The sequence below is a fragment of the Protopterus annectens genome, chromosome 4.part0 (assembly GCF_019279795.1).
Source record: "Protopterus annectens isolate FY-2018-M chromosome 4.part0, PAN1.0, whole genome shotgun sequence".
Classification (NCBI taxonomy): domain Eukaryota; kingdom Metazoa; phylum Chordata; order Ceratodontiformes; family Protopteridae; genus Protopterus; species Protopterus annectens.
This window is the reverse complement of record NC_056733.1, coordinates 1,476,755,434-1,476,780,814: the sequence shown is the minus strand read 5'-3', so window position 1 is coordinate 1,476,780,814 and position 25,381 is coordinate 1,476,755,434. Positions and strand designations below refer to the sequence as shown.

Here is a 25,381-nt window from a genome sequence, read left to right as displayed (position 1 = left end):
GTACCATCGCTTTGCAGTTTCCGAATTTTTACAACTTCACTTAGATCACGGTCAAGAATAAAAACTTAAATTCTTCTCCGAATTCTTTCAAAGAATTTTATTTCTAATGCCACTCAGAACCTCATGCATTTTTAAATCATTCACCAGTTCATTTACAAATCATTTTAGTTCCTAGAATGCTTTCAACATCTAAATAAAAATTAAACCCTCATTTATTTAAAGAATAAGATACTGTAGGTCAAAACATATTGTCATGTCAGACATACACTGATGTAAGGTTGATAACATCACATTTGACATTAGGTGGTGGCTTTCAATTGACAATAAGGGACATCCTTATCAGCACAGCTATACATTTAGAAAAAAAAAATAAAAAAAGATTTCTTTACTGGAAAAACAAAGATCTTAACTGGATTAAGAACGAAGAAACTGCCATAATCCAAAAAAGTAATTCTCCAACAGATTTTCAGTATCAACTTTAAAGTAATGCACATATCCAATCAATCAATCTCTTTTTGATGTACGTTTAAAATGTATACATACAGAATGGGCCGCTATCCCTTTAAAATTATTAGCCAGCTTGCTTAAATTAAATTGTGGTTTCAATTATATTTAATATTTATTTAACATTTGTTTACTGGGAAAGTCCAACTGGGTGAGTGCCCATTTTCAGCAGAGGCCCAGGCAGAAAAGCTCCAGAGACAATTAGCATATTACATTAGCTTACTTCGGAGCAATATTGAACGTTTTCACATACAAGAAAGAATACACAATCATGGATAGCACATCTTTTTTACATATATTAGATGAAACATACTTGTACATTAATTACAGACATTAGATATTACTAAGGAGACTGTATAGACAAGTGTTTTTTAAAATTATATGATTCAGATCAGTATGATTCTGCTTAACAGCTAAATAATTTATGTTTTTTACAATGTATTTAGTATATATATTGTATAGTACAGGGTTGAGAGTGGACAGGAATTACAGGACAGAGAAAGTAGGAGACAAAAACTTGTGTGTTTATTAGCAAAGTGTAGGCTATGGCTAGGGAAGAAGCAAAAGGGAGAAAGAAAAATTAGGGGATTGTATAGTGATAACAGTAGTTTAAGGTATAGGTAAAAGAAGCAAGAAATTATCATTTGTATAAAATAAAATAGCAAGATGGGGGGTAATCCTGTTACATTTGCAAATTAAGGAGCTATTTGATTAACTTCATGTAGAACATGAGTACAACCATGTATTTTTATGTAGCTTTTAAGAGGATGTGTGAAGGATTTGAGGGGAGTGTCTGTCCTTATAGACGTGGGCATAGTGTTTCATATTTTAGCTAAGGGATGGGAACACAGAGAATACCCGACTGACTTAGTCGGTTATGAACAGCGAGTTGAACTTGGTTACTTGATTGCAGGGGCCCATTTAGGGGAGTGTTTCTGTAGTATAGAATTTAAGGCTGGGCAGTAGGATGGGTAATGAATGATTTTGTGTGTAGTGATTAGCTGAGTATATTTTAGGTAGCTGGGTATGTCTAGCCAGTTAAGTGTTTCAGCGCAGTGCAATAGTGGGTACGTCAGTACGAATTTGATGCAAATCTGGCTATTTGATTGTAACATTGCTCGTTTTTGAGTGAGACTTGAAGATTAGTGAAGATGGGTGCGTCTGGATGTGGAGGTGAGGAAGTCTCCAGCTCTGTAGAGTAAGCCTAGTTTTTTGGTGTGTTTTTGATGGCATTGTGTATGGGTCTGTGTCATATAATCGAAGGTTCAACTCCGAGAACCTCCATTCGTCTAGCCAACAAGAGTGAAAGTTCACTTAAGCGAATGTTCACATCAGTGTGTTTCTAAAACTGGGAATGGAATTAGTTGACCATAGCCACCAAGTTTAACTCCTTTTTATCGACTCTATAATCAAATTTACCACATCTTTCCCTGCTAGCTCATCAACCTCTTCTGCCCCACGCCCCACCAACCCCTCTTCCTTTACTGCAAATTCCACCCCCCCTCAGTTCCTCTCTACACAAACCTCTCTTCCTCTGCCAACAACCCTACCTTCCTCCCTCTTTTCTCCCTCAAACCTATCCCTGTCAACACTGTTAAAAAACTTCTCAGTAAATTAAAACCTTCTTGCAGAAGTAATAGCCACAGAAAAAAGCCTGTCCATTAGACATGAAGGTTTTTCCAACTGAAAGACTAGAGCATCCACTTTCCAGTGTGTGTGATGAACCCCTTTGTGCAATAATTCTTAGGTGGTGGTTTTTAGTGGCTGGCAGGCCACTTGTCTTGTATCCACTTTCCATTTAGATGAGCTCCCCCAAGCAGTGTCCGAGGCATCGTTAAAATCTGACTCTGCCTCTGGCCGGGCCACAGAGAGTCCTTTAGGTGACATTCTAGGTGACATTCACAAAAATTCCTTTTGAAGGTTATTTGTATGATTTGAATGACAGTTGAATGATCTTGGCCAAATCTACATTTTACATTTTACATTTGATTGCAGCTTCCTCAGTAAGCGCATAGAAGTAAGTATTGGGGAGACACCAGAATAAGGTAAGATGCTATGAACCTTGATGTGAGTGGACTGTCCTGCAGTCAGCGGACTGATGAGATAGTTGATGGAAGTAAAGTGACAGACTCTTTTGTGTGTCCCGGGTTAAAAAAGGCATCTGCTGCTGCTGTATCTAGTCTTGAGAGGAGAGCATGTCTTGAGAGGGTACGTACTCTGGACTTTTCTCGTTCACAGAATACCTGAAGGCACTTAGGCACTGCTGACATATTCCAGATGCTTTAGAGCTGTAGAATTCTTGAGTCAGAGCCAGGCCAGAATCAAGCAGTCATAAAAGTAAGCCCCTTGTTGAGCTTATCACTGGAGCCAGAACCTTGTGAAATACTGAGCCAGAATAAGGTAGAATAGATAAAGGAGTAGGGAAAAACAAGGGCAATGCAGAGAAAAATCTTTGAAAATTTCCAGTTCGAAATCACTTATGGGCACATGAAAGTTACCATCCAGTGATCCTTGCCCAGCAGAGGTAACAGTTGCTAACGTCAACATCTTGAACTTGGGGGAAATGTCCAGGAAGTGTTGAGAGAATCCGAGGAACATCTGGCATGCCTTTGAAAGGGGGGCATGTGTGAAATAAAAAAATCTGCCGTGTGGATGAATGATATCCAGCACCCATCTGTCTTGATGATTAAAAAATGAAAAATTTTTTGAGAGAGACTTAGGTCATTGGTTCTGCTTACTTAAAGGACTGACCCCTCCTCACCAGAAGTCTGAGCAGGTGAACTGTCTGATCTAGGAGGCTGCACCTGCAAAAATCTTTAACAGTCTGCATAGACTTAGCTTTGTCCCTCCATTTTCTTTAAACTGCTTCCACAGGGTGTCCAAAAACAACACATCACTGTAAAGGAGCATCCAAAAATCCTGGTCTTTTAACATGCTCAGCTAAATTCTGATCCTTCAACCATGCATGTTCAAGAAAGAACCTAGTAGCAGCAGCCCACCGAGGACTTTGTCAGAGGGTACAGGATTTTTAACAACAGAAGCTTTAACACCGGGGCATAGAACCCTCCATCAGAGTAATCAACTCAGCCATTTGCCATTTCATATGCTTCCTAGGCACAGAGCCCGAAATGCTAGGAGAAGCCCCCAGAAGCTGAACTTGGCCTTCCTTCAAAGCTCTCTTGGAAAAAGACAGGCCCTCAACTACTTGGAAGAGGGGAAGAACAGTTACCTGAGAAGCCCTGAGCAGCCTCCCTGCGGCCTACGCTGCCCTAGACAACCTGACCAGGCAGTAAAGTATCTGCCTGAGACCCAACAAGGTATACACAATGACAAAATACAGTTATTCACTTTTTCTGACATCCGTAATATACTAGGCAAGAAAAAACAAAATGTTTGTTCCGAATTACTTAACCAACTCTGTTACTCAGGTCGCTTCGGTTTCGAAAGAAGGAAAACCTCAACTCTCAACCTGCACTCGCTGCAGGACGAAGAACATCCTTGTTCTAATGTCCCAGATAACCTTCCATCAAACTTTCTAAAATTAGCTGCTGACGGCATAGCCTACCTCATCTGTATTCTCATCAACTGCTCCATCCAGGAATCTTATGTACCTCTCCCTTGGAAAAGGCTGTCATCATCCCCTTACATAAGGGAGGCAACAACAATGAAATCCCTAACTTCCGCCCCCATAGCCATACTCTTCCCTGTCTCAAAAATACTTGAAAAATGTATTTACCAACAACTTATTTCCTTCCTCCTAGAGAATAACCTCCTGTTCCTTACACAACACATTTTCAGACCCCACCATAGTACCTCCTCAGCCCTCTTATCTTTCCTTGACTTTGTCAACCATACCCGAGACTCTAGTAATGTTGTATCCTCTCTGTTATTAGACTTATCTAAAGCCTTCAATACCATTTCCTATAACCTATTACTATCAAAGCTCTCACACCTTAACCTCTCCCCTCCAACTATAAATTGGTTTTCCAGTTATTTTTCAAACAGGCAACAGTCTGTTAAATGGAACAACTCCACCTCTTCTTTCCTTGATACCCTCACAGGAGTGCCCCAAGGATCTATCTTAGGCCCCTTATTATTTAATATCTTCATTAATGACTTCCATCATTGCATCCCAAATGCTAAACTTGTTCAATACGCAGATAACTCTACTATCACCTGCTCAGTTGATTTTTTCTCCAAACTTATGCAACTAACACAGACTGCTTTTAGTTGCACTGAGACCTGGATGCTAAATAACCATAGGTGACCACAATGGTCTTTTAAGCCTAGCCATGCATTCCAGATTTGATAAGTTCTGGTCCCCTTGGTAAGTCTAAGCAGGGACTTTGAGGTGAAACATTTACAAGCAAGGGCCTGGGAGAAGAACCATTTACAGGCTGCTTGTGTCCGCTAAAGATGCAGGCAGGGATGACTTTCCTGTTCCCCATCTAATTGTCCAAGTTGCACTTGAATTGGGTTATGGAGGAACTTTGCTTCACATGGATGGGGAGCCTGTTCCAGAGAAGGAGTAGTCACGGGGACATACACCTGTCTCTCTAGCAGGTCCTATTTATATCACAGGCAAGGTTTAAAGTTTTTAGAATTGGTAATTCTGGTGCAGTTTATTTTGCAGATATGCAGGAGGTCCATCAGAATGGAGTCTGACAATGCCTTGTATTTCAGGCATAGATCTCCCCTCAACAGCCTGTAGGAAACAGAATAAAGGGATAGGGCCTTGAAGCAGTCCTTTGAACTACTCTTGGCAAGAGTTTTTAGTAATTCTAGTATTTAAGGTACAAGACTTGCAATATCAAAGTAATCCCTTTGTGGATGACATGCTACTATATGCTAATAATGTTAACATTGCTATCCATAACCTATAAAATACTGAACAATTGTAGTTATGACTAATTGCAATTTGAGGTTAGATAAAGACTTTCCCCTTTTAAGAACTCAAATATACTATCAAATCCCTCCTGCATCTCATCCATTAAGGTATCCCTCACTGAATGGCCACAAATAAAGATAAGTCAAATATCCGTTCCAATATTTTCAACATTTTCACATTCATGAAAAATCTAACGTAGGTAACTGGGACAAACTTAAAAATGGTCTATTAGCTAGCTTTTCCATAACAAAAAAGAACATTTTCCCTTGGTTCTTTTACATTTATTTATTTATTATTTATTTATTGTATTTGTTTATCGGGATGGTCCTCTGGGCCAGAAGTAGCCATTTTCAGTGGAGGCCCGGGGAGAAAAGCTCCACATTTAAGACAATACACATACTATACAGAGTATATAAATGAGAAACGGTACATATTTATAGCAATTCACAAATATAATCACACTTAGAGTACACAGTTACATCTAGCACGATATATATGTTATACGAAGTGTATAGATGAACAGTCATTTCATATAATTATTAGCTTACATGTGTTATGTAGGTCTTCTTTCAGTGGGAATAGTGCAGTTACAGAAGTCAGTTATAGAGGCTAAACATTATAACAAGATTACGTGGACATGTTATAGAAATCAGGTAAATACTTAGTATATTGAATTTATATAATGGTATAACAGTGAGAAAGTCTATATGAGTGCCTGATTGTCTAAGGGTAAGTGAGAGAGGGGGATTTGAGCAGAGGGAGACATGTAATGAACTGGAGGGTGGTAGCATAGTAGTTAAAAGGGGGGATGGGAGCAGTGTGAACAGAGGGGTTATATTATATGAGGGGGGTTAAGCAGAAGGCAATACAGAGTAGATGAATTATACATAAGGAAATAAAGGGTGACAAGCTGAGGAGTTAGGAGGGAGGATGGGAGTAGTGTGAATAGAGAGGTTACATTATATGAGTAGGGGTTTAAGCAGACGAGTTAGGAGGGAGGATGGGAGTAGTGTGTTTAAGGGACCTTTAAAAAGAGAGTTAAAGAGCTGGTGGCTGTAAATGTTTGGGGGGGAGGTGCCACATCTTTGCAACGGAGAAGGAGTAAAGCATTTGACCAGCTGAGAGCTTGGGTTTTTCTACATTTAGAAACAGTTGGTTGTTGGATCGGAGAGGTATGTTAGAATGATATACAGTAAGTACAGAAGATAGAGTAGAGCATTTTGTAGGCTTATATGTGAGATTTTGAGCAGTGGTTAGTTGGACATAAGAGAGATAGTTGGGAAGTTCTAGCCAATTTAGTCTGAGTAATGATGAGCAGTGGTGACACGAGTAAGTAGCGTTAGCAACAAACTTAGCAATTTATTACAGCGCGAGTCAAGTTTGGATTTTAGAGATGACTGAATGTTAGTGAGGAGAGGGGCACCATATAGAAGAGAGGGTAATAGAAAGGAAGAGGCAAGGGATAGTCTTGCTGTTGGATTAAGCAGATGTTTGTGTCGGTAGAGGGAGACAGGTTTTTGATGCATTTTTTTTTCATACTGGACTGAATGTGCAGGTCGATTGAAAGGTTTTTGTCTATGGTGACATCTAGGAGTTTTGTGCTAGGTACAATTTCGATAATAGTATCATTTAAGGATCGAATGGTTAAAGTCCTCTTTTTGTGGGGGGGGGGGGTGTTCTTTGTGGGGACAAAGATTACCAGTTTGGTTTTTTGGGGTACAGGGCAAGATGATTATTAGACATCCAGATTTTGGATGTGGTGAAGGCACTTTGGGTGAGTTGGTGCAGATGATAGTGGAGTCATCTGTGTACTGGATGACTGAGCCTTGAGTGAGGGATGTGTAGAAGTTACTGATAAATACGCTAAACAGAAGAGGTCCTAAAATGGAGCCTTGCGGGACCCCTGTGGCTGTGTTTAGGAAAGGGTTTGTAGGAATTTTGCCATTTGATAGATTGTTGCCCTTCAGCGAGGTAGTGAGAGAACCAGTTCAGGGTGTGAGGTGAGGTATCTATGTTAGAGAGTTTAGTTAGAAGGAGAGAGTGAGATATAGTATCAAAAGCTTTAGAGAGATTGAGGTAGAGAGAGGAGACTATTTTTCCAGCATCACAGGCTCGGTTGACTGAGTCCATGAAGGATATGAGTGCAGTGGTAGTACTATGTCTTGGCCTAAATCCATGTTGTATGGGACAGAGTATATGGTTGTGGGTCAGATGGTGAAGGAATGGAGTATGAATATATTTTATCAGAATCTTAGAGATAGGTGAACGTATAGCAATGGGACAGAAGTTGGTAGTATCTATGTTGGGGCCACCCTTGTGTAGAGGGGGAATGTAAGCTTTTTTCCATAGGGGTAGCACATAGGATTCTTGGATAGATCTGTTGAGAAGAATGCTAATAGGGTAGGCGATGGAGCTGGCCGACATTTTTAGAAATGGGGGTATGTTGTCAGGGGCTATTGTGCATGGTTTGAGTTTTAGAAGCATTTTTTTATACTGGAGGTGGATATTGGTAAAGTTGGGAATAGAGGGTGTGCAGGAATTTGCTGTAAAGTGGTTTGTGGTGGTCAAGTTGGTAGAAGTAAAGGAGGATGTTAGATTGGCTATAGTTTCAATAAAGTAGGAGTTGAAGGTTGCAGCGATATTGGTGGGTGTTTTATCTGGTTTTGGGCCAGGATTGCTCCTACAGCCTGGGTTTAATAGAGAGTTGAGATAGGCCCATAATTTCTTAGAATTTTGCTTAAACTGATTCTGCAGTGTAAGGTAGTGTTGTTTTTTGTTTTGTAATACTAGGCGTTTAACTTGGTTACAGAGTTGTTTGTAATGTGCAAGGTCAGATGGATTTTTGTTTTTCTGCCTTAGTTTCCAGGATTTGTCCCTGCACTTAATGAGTTCCTTAGTGGGTCTTGTTAGCCAACTGGCATGGTTAGTTCTTATTCTCTTCTGTCTAAGGGGAGCAAGGTCATTTAGTACGATGAAGAAAGTTGAGTTGAAAAACTCTGTTGCCTCATCAAGGGGGAGAACTTTTAGTACATGCCAAATCATGCTTTGCGACCTTTGGTTGATGTTAATGGGACACAAGTGTGACAGAGTTCTGGTTTGCCTATACTGATGTCTATTTACTGTTGTGGTGGCTTCTCATATTATAAAGGCAGGTAAATGATCGCTTATACTATTGGAGTGTGTGCCAGAGGATGTGATCTTATTTGGATCGGAGAATAAGATCCAGTCTAAGAATGAGCCATTAGTAATGTTTTTATAGTAGGCCTGGTTATATTGGTGATTAGCTGGGTGAAATTATATAGTTGATACTGCAAGAAGAGTGGTGAGGGGATATGTCTAGCCAGTTGATGTTTACATCACCCAATATGATTCTCTCATATTTTATGTTAGTTGTTGGATTTACCCTGGCAAGGATTTCCTTTAAGATTGGATTATTATTACTTGGAGGACTATAGATGACTACAACACAGAGGTTTTTGCAGTTATTCATTTTTAGGAAAGAAACTAGCAGTTCGGCTGTGGAGAACTGTGGGGTGGGTTTTGTATATGCGACTATAGTGAAGGCAGAGGGATACATCAGGGAGATGCCGCCACCTTTCTTATGGGGTCTGTCAGCCCTAGGACAGGAAACCTGGAGGCAGGAATTCTGTGTCCTTGATGTAGGGTTTTAGCCATGTTTCAGTTGCAGCAATGATATTAAGTTTGTTGCGAGTTATCCAGGTGTGGAAATGTGGAATTTGATGTCTAATACTTTGTAGGTCGATTGCGGTGAAGTTTACTGATTTACAGGAGTTGGGGGGGGGGGTTGACGAAGGGATGATATGAGCCCTGGGTTGGGGTGTACGTCTCCGCATTGGGATAGGCTTGGTTCTGGATATGGGAGAGAAGTGAGTTCCTGTTTCTGATTTGCCACAGATCTATTTCCTGAATCCATACAGATTTTTTTTTATATCTTCAAGCAAAGTTATTTTGAAGTTTCTTAAGCAAACAGTTATTCTAGGGTTGGCATTAATAATTGTTCAGAGTCAACCGAACCTTGTACTTATTACGACATTTTAAGAATTTTAAAATTAGGTACGATTTCTGACAACTTCATTTTTCTAATAATTAATACTTCATTAAGGATAGCACTTAACTAGATCAGTAATACAGGAACTAGGAATTTCAAATCCATCTATACCTTTTTCTATACAAGACCTTGCTTTACTTCTGAAATCTTCCTTTTTGTGTTTTAATTTTAAATACTCACAATTAATTAAGAAACTAGGTCTGTTTGCCAGATTTGTACCTAATGTAGCTTCTCATAGGCAATTTTAACATAGCAATTAATAATTAATCTCTAAAATTACAACCTTTCTAGTGATGTGTGATGTGATTGACAATTCTGAATTTTACCTTGAACATTCAAAGGAACCTTATTAGGAACTATTGTTTATATATTAGTTTACATAAATAACCTGTCTAAATATAATTTAAATACACTCATACAAAATAGGAATCAGTCTTTTCATGGTTAAATTACTATAAAAGGAAGCATTATTTAACTTTATTCTATAATTTGACTCTAATCTCAACATACTACACAGAATTACATTGGTTCATATTTTTTATAGCAATCTTCAGATTTTAAAGAGATCAACATCAAACCAGGCTGATTCTTTACTTGTAAGAGAACATGCAAGTGTTTACCATATTAAAAATGTATACATCTATGATTTATGCTGCACTTCCCACAAATTAGCATGTATGCAGAAATTATCATCAACAAATTGTTGTGTGTGTGGGAAAAATGTATTGCTGACCTATTACATATGTTTTACTTTTATAATTGTATTCAACTCGTATAAAGATTTTTACTAGATATTTTGATGCATCTATTATTAGAAATAGTGTAATTTTCTATTAGATGTTGCAATTCACTTATCACTCATCAGAAGGAAATTATCTACTATGAATTTGTATCAGCCAAGGCCAAATTCTTAATAACCAAACACAAAACGATAAAAAAATCAGCTTAACACTTTTGAGTTCATTCATCAGTAACTTCCTAGCAGCATGCACATTTTCTAAGAAATTCTTAAGACACTTTGAGAAATTCCCCAACATCCAGAAGACTCAATATTTTCTGTTATAATAATATTCCGAGCATAAAGCTCTGAACATTTATGACCATGCATTTTTCTAGCCTACTTTGTTCTTTGTTAACATAAAGCCTGTCACAGCAGTATGGTGCGATAAGCATGTACTTGCAGCTGTAACCGTTCTACGCTCTTCTCCCTTGGGGTTACAAGCAATTAAAGTTATTATGACATTAATCATTATTCAGTCTCATCCTTTGGACAACGTATGTAAGTAATAATACAAAGATTTCCACTTTTGTAATGCTACTGATCTGTTTTGCATTGATTTCTTCAAATGTTTTGAGTTCATGCCAAGGGATTCAAGAATTCCCTACTGTGTCATATTAAGGGTCGAGGTAAAATGAGCCCATTAATGAGAAGGGATCATTTGGAATTCATAGACATGTCAGCCTGAATGAAGAAAGACCTCATTATCAGTTCATTTACATGTCTATGAATCACATTTAACTACTGTGATATGTAGATCAGCACTCTCCCACACACAGAAATACACACTCAAACACATAAACATACACCACAGTATGAGCCAATGAAACTAACAACCAGAAAAAAACGAAAAAGTGGACTGACTGAAAAACATTTTACTAAGGAAAAATAAAATACAAAAACGTGTACAAACGTATCACACAAAATCAAGTAATCCATTACAATAAGCGCTTTTGTTTGGATTTTTCCAAACTTTTTCAAACAACCATTGTTTGAAAAAGTTTGGAAAAATCCAAACAAAAGCGCTTATTGTACTGGATTGCTTGATTTTGTGTGATACGTTTGTACATATACACCACAGTATGGTTACCTGTCCCTGTACTGACTGAATGTCCTCAAAGTCTCCTCAGGTTGCAATCCCATGTCGTATAACTTACTGCCTGCTGTCCAGTGTTTCCCCCATCCCCAATCCCTGTACTGGTTTAATTCTCATTATACAACGACCCCCCATTAATATTCCAAAATGTGCACGCTGATTGGTCAGAGTGCACGTTATAAATCAGACTTATACTAATAGAAAAAGGTCCGGTCGCCAGGACTTTTTCCATTAGTATGTCTTTTTTTTAAAGCAACGGAGAATGCAAGATCTCCATTGCTTTTTACACACTGTGTCGCTATGTTAAAGGAGTTTAACATAGCGAGACAGCTTTAAAAAAAGTAACGGAGATCTTGCTTTCTCCGTTGCTTTTTTTTTTTAAAGCTGTCTCGCTATGTTAAATGGGTTTAACATAGCAAGACAGCTTTAAAAAGCAACAGGGATTCTCTGTTGCTTTTTTTAAAGCTGTCTCGCTATGTTAAACTCCTTTAACATAGCAAGACACTTTGTAAGAAGCAATGCAGATCTGGCTTTCTCCATTGCTTCCACCCACAGCTCTGATGTACTACGTAAGCATACGCATGCGCAGTACATCAGAACTGCCGCAGAATACCAGACAGCTGCAGAAGGGCAGCAAGGAGGCATTATACAATGACATTATTTAAGAAAAGTAATTATTTTTTTCTTAAATAATGTCATTGTATAATAGCAATAACCCACTTCTGGGTGTGGGTAATGCTGGATTTACCCACGGTTGTCTTTGCTTGGCCACTCGGGCTTCACCCTTTTGACCAAACCATACCAACCATGGGTAAATCCAGCATTACCCACACTCAGGCGTGGGTTACTGCTATATTAATGCACATAAGTTTACAGCAATCCCTAGTAGCTCCTTCCAGACCCCCAATCCCTATACTATTTAAGTTCCTTTAAGGTACAAGTCTTATGTACTCCCTGGTGGCTAGTGTTCCCCCTATACCTGTATTCCAGTAATCTCTGGTAGCTACTGCACCCCCCCCCCCCAATGTTGCAGACTTACACTCATTGGTCTAGAAGAGTGTGGAGGTACAGCAGCCACCCCAAGCCATACTCACACACTTACATATACACAGGGTCTTACCCATTCAATCGCACCCATACCCACACATATAAGCACTTACCTAACCCCCTTATCGCTGCCTTCCACACACACACACACACACACACACACACACACACACACACACACACACACACACACACACACACACACACTTTCCCATATACACCTCCTCACTCTACCTTAACATTAAACTCCTCAGCACTTTTACCATGACGGATGAACATAACCTTTGTCCGTGTTCACTACTGCGACTTGTTAGGACAGGCAGTGCTACTCTACATGTTAAGTGGTTTCATGAACTGCATTGCACTTAGATGCCTTGCTGAGGCAGTTCCAGGGAGGGAAAGCATATGGTTAAATGAGCACATGCCTTTCCTCTGACCTACCACAGTATGCAGCACAGCAGTAGAGACCTCCTTAGACCATGCTTCATGCCTCTGTGCTAGGGATGTCTGGGTACATAAAGGCTACCGCTGTATCTTTTATAAATTCCACCTATGTATTTTTTCTGCAATATTTACTATATGCTGCAATTAAATATACAACCACATGCAGTCAATTACCCTATAAACAAAAATGAAACATCAACAACAAAAACTGTGCAAATCAAAAAATAGATTTTCATTTTTTATGCCTGCCTGTCTGCTGGTTGTTACCAGGCATTCAGACAGAAAAGGGCTCACTAAAAACAATTTTCTGTTGTGTCTAAGAGAAAATGTGACAGGAAATCATGCTTAACATTATCCCTAGCTTACTTCTATGCAGTCTGTGTGATGTTTGTTGATTTTGTTTAGTCTAAAACTCCAAACTGAAAAGTATTGGTCAAATGCTCAGAAAAGGGTTTCAATGAGCTCTTTAAAATGCTCTAGGTTTGGCACACATAATTTTAACAACCTCATTATCACTTTACTGTGCTGACAAAGGTGCAGTAATTCTGAAGGTTGTTAAAAATCCTGAATCAGACACTGAACATGTTATTAAGATGAATTTTACTCAACTCCATCCTTAAAACAAAAAATGGCAGAAAACACACACACAGTCACGCACGCGTGCACACACACACAGCTTCCCCTCCCCAAGATGTGGATTACTGCAAAAGTGAAGGAGAATTTCATATGTGAAATTTTGTAACAGAAATTCATAAAGGTATTCTCAGCACTGAAAGTGATGATTGCTTTAGGTTTTTATGTTTTACGGTTAAAATGACTGCATATTTTAACACAGTTACCAAGAAAAATAAAGTATTTTTATTGAAAGGCCTAGCTCTCTACACTCCAGCATCTATTTCTTCAGCACCTCCCTCCCCAAATCTTCTGTTATTTTGGTGTTTTTAGTAAACCTGCTTTACAAGAAGCCAGTTTCCCTAAAGGTTAAGGATAGAAATCTTCGGGCAGAGCTTGGATTACTTCAGTCACAGCCACTGGGACAGACCTCTCCACAGAATCAAGAGCCAAGAGATTTGATGGTTGCAGAATATGGGGAGGGTGGAAGCCTCTAGCAGACTCCCCTGTGCCTTTACAAGGCTATAAATAAACTCGTTCTTTTGGTAGCATTCTACATGGTTGTGTACCAAACTGATACAGATCACTATACTACCTCGACCCTAGAAGACTTGCCTCTATTGAATGAAGACAAGTAATAATACTGGTCATTACGTCTACCTCTCTGCAAGTCTACAGGCAGCTTACGGTGTTTTAAGTCCACAGGTTTGGTACTACAACTAGGAGGTATGTTTGGATAACAGGTCAGCTATGCACTGACGTTATCATGAAGCTTAGAGATCTTCCCATGGATTTGTATAAACTTTCTTGGAAAAGTGCTTTATTTTCAGAGAAAAGGGTGCATAGGGAAGACTATAAGAAACTTTTAGACTACTTATTTTCAGAGATTGCTATGTCAGCTGTATAGAATGAAGTTTTCTTCCATAGTAATAGGTTTCGTGCCTATTACTGTTATTTATTTTTAATATAAGCTGTGTGGGGTAGGGGTAACTCTACAGAAATAACCAGAAGATAGCGTTCCATGGCACAATAAGATCTCCGGCATGTAAGACTATTCTCAGGCAGAGATCATCCTAATAAGGGGTGTCCAAGGGTATCCATCCTTTTGTAGTAGGGGAGGGGCCTCATTACCTTTCTCCTCAAAAGACAGTGAAAGCAAGCACAGAAGTGATAAATTCTTTAAATCCTGGAAAGGATTTTTCCAGACTTGTGTCTGAAAGAAGCTCTAAGAGTGGAGTTGCAGTCAAATTTCTACATCAATCAACTGTAAACGTGCTCAAGTTCCTTTTGTCCACAGTTAGGCCACAGCAAAGAAATATAACTGCAGAAAGTAATAGAAACAGTCATTTCTTCACCCAAAACTGCCTTTTACTCCAGACTTCCCATCTTCTAACTTGCTGCTGCAATTTTTTCAAATGGTTTTCATAGAAGAACAAAATACACTTACGCCAACTTTGGGGAAATATTGACTTGGTGACTGCCCCCCTTCCTAGGATAAAGGACATACACAGCTGCCTTGCATGACCAAATTCCCTGATTCTGCCTACACAGTACCTGACTTGTCTGTGGATATTCAACAAGTACAAGACATTCCCTTTATTTTTTTTGCTTAGATCACAAGACTTGCAGCTGAATGACCTGCCTAACAGAAATCTCAGAAACAATCTTTGGCATGAAGGAAGGATTACTTTTAAAGTTCCCTCTGTCACTGTAGAATGCTGTGAAAGGTTTCTTGCACACAAGACCAGCAATTATGAACACTTACTAACTGAAATAATGGTCGGTAGTCCAGGACAAATGCTAAAAGGAAGCAGTAACAGCCTGGTTTGCATGGATCCAGTAATCTTGAGAAAAATACTTGGCTCTCCCTGGCAGACATAGGTGCAAGACCCCATTTAGAAGTCATTTCGCAAACAATTTTCCAGAATTGGATTATTAGAAAGGCATGCTAAGACAGGAAAAACACATACCCTGAGTAACAGGACAGCCCTGATGTAAAAACCTCTTGACAGGTAAGAAAGTACCACTGGCAAACAAGCGGAGTTTGGATTCTTGTAATTTTACAGTACCAAATGGACAGTCTTTTCCACTTTGTTACATACAACTTCCTTGCATTACATTTCCTGGTTTCTTTTATGAAATTTAGCAAGTCCTCAGAAAATATGTATTTGACAGAAATAAGTACCGGACTATCATTACCATCAGTCTGATGTTATGGAGATGCGTGTACACCAGTAGGCTCAAATTCTGTATCACCACATTTATTACTAAATGCAGTATATAGGAATTCCTTCCCCAACTGCAACTCTAGGGAGAACTAGTGTTGCTTGGTCCAGGAGGAGACCAGTAGAATTATCCTGGGTCTCTCCACTCTCACCTTCTGTAGTGCCTCAGATAATAAATTAATTTGGGGGAGTGTAAAGGAATGCATCATTCCACAAGGAAAAAAATGTATTTATTTATTAATGATTTTATTTTATATTTGTTTACCAGTAAGTCCAGCAGGACATGAGTCCTTTTTCAGTGGAGGCCCAGGGAGAAAAGCTTCAGTGTAATGCAGTAACACATTATATTAAAAACGTAACTTGAAACTTATAATGTACATCAAAAACATTAATGTAGTACATTAATACTTTGAAACAACAGGAACTATAACAGCAGCAAACTACAACAACAAGAAAATTGTCTACTGCCTGCGCGTTTATGTATGGAAATCTTTACAGAACTGTGGGAGTTGTCAGTTCCCTATGGAGGTAAAAAAGTCCATTGCCAAGATCTGTATTTTTGTTAGCTTTTTAAATGAGTCTCTTTTTAAGTATCAGTTGTGATCAGTGGTCATCATTTTGCCATTTTGCTCAGGGATTTTGTGATGCAAGGACTGAATGCCAGTGATGAAGGGCTGAATGGCGGTATGTTGTAAACCCTAGTACATAAAAAGGTCTTCAGCTAGTTTTATAGAGTCCTGCATGGTGAGCTTCAGCTAAGTAAGTGTTAATAGAAAGGCATGCAATATAGTGGGTTTGTGCAGGCTGTACTCTGAGAATAGGGAACGGTATGGAGTCGTGATTCTGGTCACATGCACTTTTTTGCAAACTGAGACTGCAGTCCACTATCCATCACTAGAGTGAGTATCATGGAAAATAAATGTTGGAAAAGTAAATTCCTTTTTACCAGATACATCCTTTTTTCCTTGCAGGCAACAAAATCAGTCATTTTAGTGGAAGTAGCATCCAAGTCTGGTGTAGCTATCCTGTGGTATAAGCTTATGAGGAAGCGCTGGAGTTGGACACGTCTTTCTCCAAAGCACTCAGGGAGAGGCTGGCAGGAAAGCCAGATGTTGTGACAACCAGTGTTCTGTCACTACTCGTATTCTCTGACCTACCTAAAAGAATAGAGGCAATGTTCAGCTCCTTATAAACATTGTTCTTGAGAGTCCCCTCAAGTTCCTTTTACTGCTGCTTGCTCCCCTTTCCATCAGGTTTCATGGAGGCAAAGGATCTCCTGCAGTACTGAACGGTTGATCCAGCAATAAGGCCTGCATAACAGCGTCAAAGTTCTGCAGCACCAACCTGGTACATAGAAAGCCATCTCTACTTCTCAGAATTTGTAAAGTGAAACCCATACAAATCTGGCAATCTGGCATGAGGTGGGACTCTCCTAAGCCAAAAAAGTATTTACATAGAAAATAGTAATACTGGATTGGGTGCCTGCAGCCGAAAGCTTTTTGGACATGCTTCAGGCAGGTCGTAAGAAATAGAATACATATCCCTGGACAATATTCTCCAGCCAAAGAATAATAAAATAATTAGCATTAGAAAAATAGTTCTCTACTATGGCAAACTTTACAGACGTCTGCAAACAGGAGGTCTGAGGCAGGGCCCATACTATGCAACAAAGAACGTTCTTGCCTGCTGCAAAAAAGAAATGAAGACCAGGTGGGATGACTACTCTTTTTATCAGGAAAAAAAAAAGCATGTGTGCTTGCAAAGATGAAACTAGCCTAAGCAGAAACATTTGCAGAGCTCTGAAAGTTATGCCAACTGGGCAGATATCTGCTTGTTGCTAATTCCCACATGTCATCAACACTACTGCAAGGATGACCCAAAGAATGTCAGACTGTATTTGTTGTCAGCAGGAAATATGGTCTATCTGGACTCTATTCAAAAAAGTTTTGTTTGCTCTTAAATCCTTACAGATATAGTAACCCAGTAAGCAGAGGAAGCCTAATGATGGGGGTGGAATAACTGTCCTGTTTAGCAGTATTAATATTTACTTTAGTGTACAGTCACTCATCTGGTGCACCATTCAAATTTCTGTAGATTCCACTCACTTGCACTGTGGGGTTCACATTTGATGTGGATGTGACACCTGATAATAAACAGATTTTGTTTTTCCATTGCTGGACTACTTTCAGGGCCAACACTACAGTGAGCACAGCTAAGACTATACAAATGCATTTTAACACTACGTTGATTGATGTGTTCAACTTGCCAATATGAGATGGAGTCTTGTGCTCAGTCAGTGACAACAAACAAAGGTTTTGCATTCAACTTCACAGTAAGATGCCAATGTAATTGCATGATCCTACCCACGCGTACACACACACACACAGACACACGCGCACTCACACACGCACTCACACACGCACTCACACACGCACTCACACACTCCATTCCACAGCATCACACCATTGGTCTTCTGGGGGCAGAGCAAGCCCTAGACTGCCAATTCTTTTTTGCTGCTTCTGCTTCTTAAATCCATCCTCAACCCCTTTTTCCCATTTTGCATATGGGGTTGGGGTCTCACTTCAACAGTGACAATCATCTCAAGGCAAGATTTACACAGGATAGCTTGAATTACCTCAACTACTCCTACGCAACCAACTTTCAACAGCTCACAAAGCTCTACTACCTCCCTGACAAAACCCCAGCACTTCAGAACCTAATTCACTCTTACATCACCACCAGAACCTTAAGATCTAGTTATCAGAAATGCATAAATGTCATCAAACACAAAAATGATGCAGGTAAATCTCTCTTTGCCTGCACCATTGCAGAACCTGGAATTCACCCCCAAGCCACTTAACTTCCACCACCTCTACTTCCCAATTTAAAAAAAACTTCTCAAAACCCACTACATAAATAACTGGACATTGCACATGTTACTCCCCAGGCTAGGCCATATAACTGCACTGGTGCTAGGATTCTGCTACGGATCAAAAGGCTACTCCCTATATCCTGTTGCTAGAAATCTGCTTAGTATCAAACAGTTGCTACCAAAGTAAAAAAAAAAAAAATATTTATTTTTTTTATACTTACGACTATTGCCTTACTGCCAGAAAAAGAAAAAATTAGAAATTGTTAATCTCTAACTATGTTCAAACATATTCACTGTTCTCTTATTCGGTACTGTTTTTGTAACTACATTTGTGTTTAGAGCCATCTGCACTCCGCTGTATTCCTTATATGTATCTTATATGTGAATTATTATGTATTATACCATGACCCCCCCCCCCAAAACGTGCACGCTGATTGGCCAGCGTGCCCGTTGTAAATCGAGTTATACTAATGGAAAAAGGTCCGGTCGCCTGGACTTTTTTCCATTAGTATAACTCGTTTTTTTAAAACACTGTCTCGCTATGTTAAATGGGTTTAACATAGCGAGACAGTGTTTTTAAAAAAAGCAACGGAGAAAGCAAGATCTCCGTTGCTTTTTTTTAGTGTTTCGCTATGTTAAATGAGTTTAACATAGCGAGACAGTTTTAAAATAAGCAACGGACATCGTCTCACTATGTTAAACTCATTTAACATAGCGAAACACTAAAAAAAAGCAACGGAGATCTTGCTTTCTCCGTTGCTTTTGCCCACAGCTCTGATGTACTGCGCAGGCGCAGTACATCAGAACTGCCGCGGATGCCAGACATCTGCGGAAGGGCAGCAAACAGGCATTATACTATGCCATTATTTAAGAAAAGTAATAGTTTCTTTTCTTAAATAATGTCATGGTATAATAGCAATAACCCACTTCTGGGTGTGGGTAATGCTAAATTTACCCACGGTTGGCTTTGTTTGGTCCCTCTGGCTTCACCCTCGGGACCAAACCACGCCAACCGTGGGTAAATTTAGCATTACCCACACCCAGGCGTGGGTTATTGCTATATCCTTATATGCTACTGTTTTGTCTCTATGGAATTGTATTGTTTGCTTGGAGCTTTTCTCTCCGGGCCTCAGTTGAAAATGGACCTGTGTCCAGTCTGACTTTCTCGGTTAACAAATGTAAAATAAAATAAAATAAAAAAATAAAATAAAATGTCTAAAAAAGTGTGCCTGAGAAGATCATCATCCACGTCCCCCCATAAGAGTTACTGCTGCTGTTTGTTGAAGAGGTGCGGCACATGTCTACACACTTAATCTAGCCACTTACTGCATGCAAAGGGAGAAGATCAAAGTCTTTAAGGATACCAGCAAGGTGCAGTTAATAGATGGCAACCTGCACGGGTCATGACCCTCATATGGAATCCCAGGCAGAAGGTAAGAGAAGAGACAGAAGGTAAGAAAAGAGAGGAGAAGGCCTGACTGTAACAAAAAAAAAAAAAAAATCATACGTGTATTACTAAATCTGTCAGCTTTATGGCCTCCAGCCTCTCATAATACTTTCTCATTTAAGTAGTGAGGGGCTATGTACCTGATGCCTATCATTCACTGATGGTTACCGGCATAGAAATACCATCCTGGTATCCACTTGTGAAAATGAGACCTGACAGATAAAAAGCACCCACCCCATGTTCAAATACTTGATCTGCAAGTTATCTACCTGATAAAGGTGTCCCAGTCTCAACTCCTCAAAGGAGTGGTAGAGCTACAAAATGAGGAGCGGCTTCTCTTGTTCCCTTTTCCTCACCCACCATGGATGCCAGGAAGAAACTTTACTGCACCATTTTTCAGCTGATTACATGACCATGGATTCTCCTTTAGCAAGTGGGGAATTTGGACAGTATCACTAGACCAAACTAATGTCTGCTGGCAGACCGGTATTTAGCAACTTCATGGAAAGTCTGTATGCTTTGATCTCCGGTACTTTAGCTTGTCTCCTGGCATGATGTGAAAGGTTCCATTCAAACTTTTGAACATTTTTGTTCAAACAGCTCCCATTCACCAGGAAACAAAGCATGTAATGTTTACAAAGCGGAAGCAGTGACAGCAGAGTGCAGAGTGCAAAGACAAGAATTTTAACAGCAGAGTAGCTGGTCATACAGGCCTCTAATAATCCACATGCAGATGACCTTGTATTTAAAACAACTTGTATTTAAAACAGATAGAAGTTTTAATGACAAAATCCTTACAGTTCTTGTAAAATAATCTGCCTCTTGGCAGCCTCCAGGATTTTGTTTTCTTGTATGTGATGGTAGGGGGTTAGATACAAGGAACGCAACCACTGAGGACTCTTGTATGAAAAAATGATAAAATAAGAGTCCTTTACCCAATTGGTGATATCCATTTATATCTTGCCAAAACCAAAATCCCAAAGTACTTGAAACACCAGAAACCTAGGAACCCATGCAAGTCTTTGCTAATGACAAGCAATAACGATCCTGTTACCTCTAATTCAATGTTCCTTCTGAACAATTCACTGAATGAGCAGAACGACAACAAATGTGCAGCTGTGCCACATGTTGCCACTGAAAGCCACAACACACAGAAGTTCTTCTAATACCTGTTGCTTCAGTTCCTACTTGCAATCCAATATACATTAATAAAATTTAGATGTTTTGTACAAATGATCCACTTCCAAAGCCTCACAGCCCTCCATGCCAAAGTATTAAACACTTCACTTTACTGTACTTGTTGATACAGACCAGACCACTTGGAACTGTCCATAATTATTCAGATGACCTTACAGTAAGTGATCCCAGAATTCCTAGAGCATCTCTGATGATACACAACATAAATCTCAAGTTGTTGCGTCTTTCGGCTTTTTCCCGGTTAGGGGTCACCACAGTGGAACTCAGGTCTGATTGGCAGTAGATTTTTACGTGCCGAGTTGCCGGATCTGACGCACAACCTTCAACGAAGGTATGCAAATTCACGCATGTCTCCACACAGAAGATGCTATAGCTGAGAATCAAACAGGACAATGTCTTACTGTGAGGCGACAACGCTACCACAGCACCACCACCGCAGTACAACATAAACATAAATTTGATAAAATTATGAGACTCTGTTTGTCCATCTATCATGAAGTTCCCATTGTTTTGCAGTGGAAACACTATACTAGAATGATATGTTTATGAAGACTATCCTGTAGGACTTGTATGGAATAAAATCCTTCATCCTGGTTGTAGGAAACAGTAGACCTCTAAATGTTGCAGTGAAGTTCTTATGCAAGTAAGAAGAAGACCTTTGGTTCTACTGTGCAGACGAAGGATAAGAAAAATATACTGCTACCCAAAATAATGGAATTTGGTGACTCCACAATCCAAACCGCAATTCATAAAGGTAGCAAACAGAGAACAACCCATACAGAAATATTTCCATATTTTACGTGATTCAAAAAAACAAATGTCTACAACACCATCTACAAATGGGTGGTGTGTCATTTTCAGACAACCTTCACGTTTTAATTTAAGAAGGAATAACAGGAAATAAATCATCTCTTTGGCAATAGCCTTTTTCTACCCACACACACACACACATACAACATCTTATAACTCACTCATGGTATTATAGTTACAAAAGTCACAAAAGGACAGAGGGAACTGTAGAATTCTAAGAAGTTATTTCAGTCGATAGCTACATAACACATGTCCATATACACACTCATTTACATAACCACTTAGCAGGAACTCTACAAAGGCCAGCTTCCTACCACACAATACATCAACCTCAAGTAAGCAGTCTTAACTAATGCAGATGGATTAAGGACATGCATAAAGCAATTTATTATCCATTATCATTTGTAGTACTCTGATTAGGGATAATATTAGGAGTTAAGTGCTTCTTAATACATTAAACTCAGGCTTCCGATCCTGCCAAGCAGTGGTTCAAAACAGCTTCAGAGGAAGGGGTCAAAACCCGCTTGTATGGTGACTTACTCTTTAACACCAACCTCTGTCTCAGAACGCAGAACCCCACCTATAACTCATAGTATATCCCATAATTTATTTAAAAGCATTAACAGTGAAGCTTATTTTTAATGTAACAAATAAAACCATTACTGAACTTTATACCATTCAAAACAATACTGTATTACAAACCACATCAAAGTATTAAAGACTTCAACAATTATTTTTAAGCCCAAGAAGAATACAATCAGTAATGAAGTTCAGTGACACTGCCTGCAAATCTTCTCAACAGAATTTAATTTCATTTTGTGAAACTAAACAAATGAAATAGTATTGCTGGCATGCATGAAAAAAACAAGCATACAAATTCCACAGCACAGCAATAAACCACAGCAAAAAATATATAAAATGGTGTTTAAGGCTTATAATAGTGACAGCCAAGTGAAAATTATATCCTTCCAATACTAAACAGTATTAATATATCAAACTGCCTTATCATTTAGCAATGAAAAAGCAGAATAGAAATCAGTTTAAGCATATTAATGTGATATTAGAAGCTCTTCATGTGTGTCTGACTAGCCAGCTCCTAGCCTCTTCACCAGTAATAACTTCAGTCCAAAAGCATGTTATAAATTACTGTTACATGTGTACATTCTTTCTTATAATTCCTACAGTTGCGAGCCAATACACATCTTACAGATATCTCGGTACCACGCAGAAATGTATCCCTGTAAGTTTCGTATATATTTTCAAATAAAATGTGTTTCCATACCTCATAGTCTTTTTTTTAAACATAATAAATATTGTCAAAGGCACTTATCAGGTAAACCAGAGAACCTAAATTATGCAAACTGCAGAATCCTGTGCATCAGTGGTAGCACTTGTAACTGCCTTGTGCCTCACATTATTCTCAAAAATGTAAGAACAGCTCATAATGTAGTACACTTTTTACATAACTGCAGGTTGGGTTTTAACCTCAACAAATGACTGGTAGATAAGCAACACAAATCAACAGCACAAAGAAATTAGTAAGCTCACAACTATAAATTTCCTTTCTGATCCAAGATTTTCCAAAAATTCGCCATAGGGTGGGTCCATCAAACTTCCTGACCAGTTTCACTTCTACATAGGACTCAGATCCACTAACTAACGTACTTGACTAATTACTGATGTTGCACTATAAGCTTTCACGATGTTTTTAGGTTTAAGACGATGACAGAGTCAGACTCAGACTACGGTACAACAGGGGTACAAAGAGTGAGGATGGACAGGTGAATGAATGGGTGAAGGAAGGTGCAAAGACAGACACAGGATGGTCACCTCGCTGTCGAGTCTCTGATGTCACTTCCTCTACAGCTTCCTCATTTTCTTCATAAATAGGTGTGGCGGTAATGCTGGTATCAGTTGCCATGCGGACTCCTCCTATAGCCCCAGGGCTACAATCTGTCCTAATAGCTGCAGGAATCCGAGGGAAGGGGGAAAACAGTCATGAATATTGAATGAATGAGTCAAGTCAGTAAATGAACACAGTGTATGAGCGGGCTGAGCAGAGAATAGGTCAGGCAGAGAGCACTGTAGACTATGTAGTATATGTAAGCAATCTTTAAAACCTCCACACTTTTTTCATATGAAAAGCAAACATCCCAGAGTTCTCACCAGATCACCACAAACACACATAGGTAGTTGGGAAAAACTAATTAAGCTGTTAAAAGAAATTTTGGTAAGGCAACACAGAGCATAAGTTTAAAGTTTTAACTTATTAATAAATTAGATAAGCCCAGTAGACATGTGTGTAAATCCCACAGTCTTCAACCTGTATGCTGGAAGATTCTGGAAAAAAAGTACTTAACCAGATCACTGTTCCTTGATTAGCCTTGAAAAATAAGTACTTTGTAGTGAAGCTTACCCAGTTGAACAAACACGTACATAAAGGCAGTACTGCCGACCAGTTAGGGCACACCTTCCATTATGGATACTTGCTCTTTAAAGGTGTGCAGTAAGTAGCTATTCCAGCAATGTGCTTGCTTAAATAAATTTTCAGGAGTATACTACTAGTATAGTAGTGCATTAATTTCTATAATTTTATCACTACTCCTATGAGTACACTTACATATGTGCTAAACTTTGCCTTTCTGGCAGATTCACAGATAAAGAACAGTTGTGTAAGAACTTACCATAACTTTAGATGTCCTTCTCTTCCATGTTGCAGTATTCATGACAGGAGGGAGGTTGCCGCCTGCAGCACCAGACATCCAGCCAATATACCAAAGTCTTTGAAGTGTGTGTGTGTGTGGGGGGGGGTATGTGTGATGGCTCCGGTCACAGCCAGAAACTGATGTAGGCCATAAAAAAGACATCTGCACATACCCAGTTCAGAATGGACTACTGCATACAGTAGTACCCCTGAAGGTGAAATATGAGCTAAAAAAGGAAGTCCCTTCAGACTGACATGAGGACCAGACTATAGAGTATTTTACCACCTATGTCTGCTGCTGAGGATAAGTAGCTGTAGGCCTGTGATCCCACAGGTAGTTAGCAAGAAAAAGAAGGTAAGGAACATGATGCAATAGGAGTAGGAAAGGAGGGTCTGAATACTGCAACAATGAAGAGGATGACATCTAAGGTTATGGTAAGTTCTTACACAACTGTTCTACATCCTTCTATTGTCATGTTGCAGTACACATCACAGTAGGGAGAGTACCAAACCTTTTAGGTATGAGCCTGGGAGGAGGCATGTGGTCCCTGATTGATGAGACCTTGTAAGATAGATCTGGCAAAACCAGCTCTAGCCCTTGAGGCTAAATCTAGCTTGTAGTGCTTAGCAAAGGTATGAACTGAAGCCCAGGTAGCCACTTCTAGGATGGAGGCATAATCTACTCCCT

At 39.3% G+C, this 25,381-nt stretch overlaps 1 protein-coding gene across 1 annotated transcript in view; it reads right to left on the bottom strand.

Moving 5' to 3' along the window:
* Nucleotides 1–25,381, bottom strand: part of DBN1 (drebrin 1) — a 1,456,369-nt gene that overhangs the window by 177,466 nt on the left and 1,253,522 nt on the right. The window contains 1 exon segment of the mRNA XM_044069321.1: nucleotides 23,820–23,954. Coding sequence (XP_043925256.1) covers nucleotides 23,820–23,954 — 135 coding nt within the window.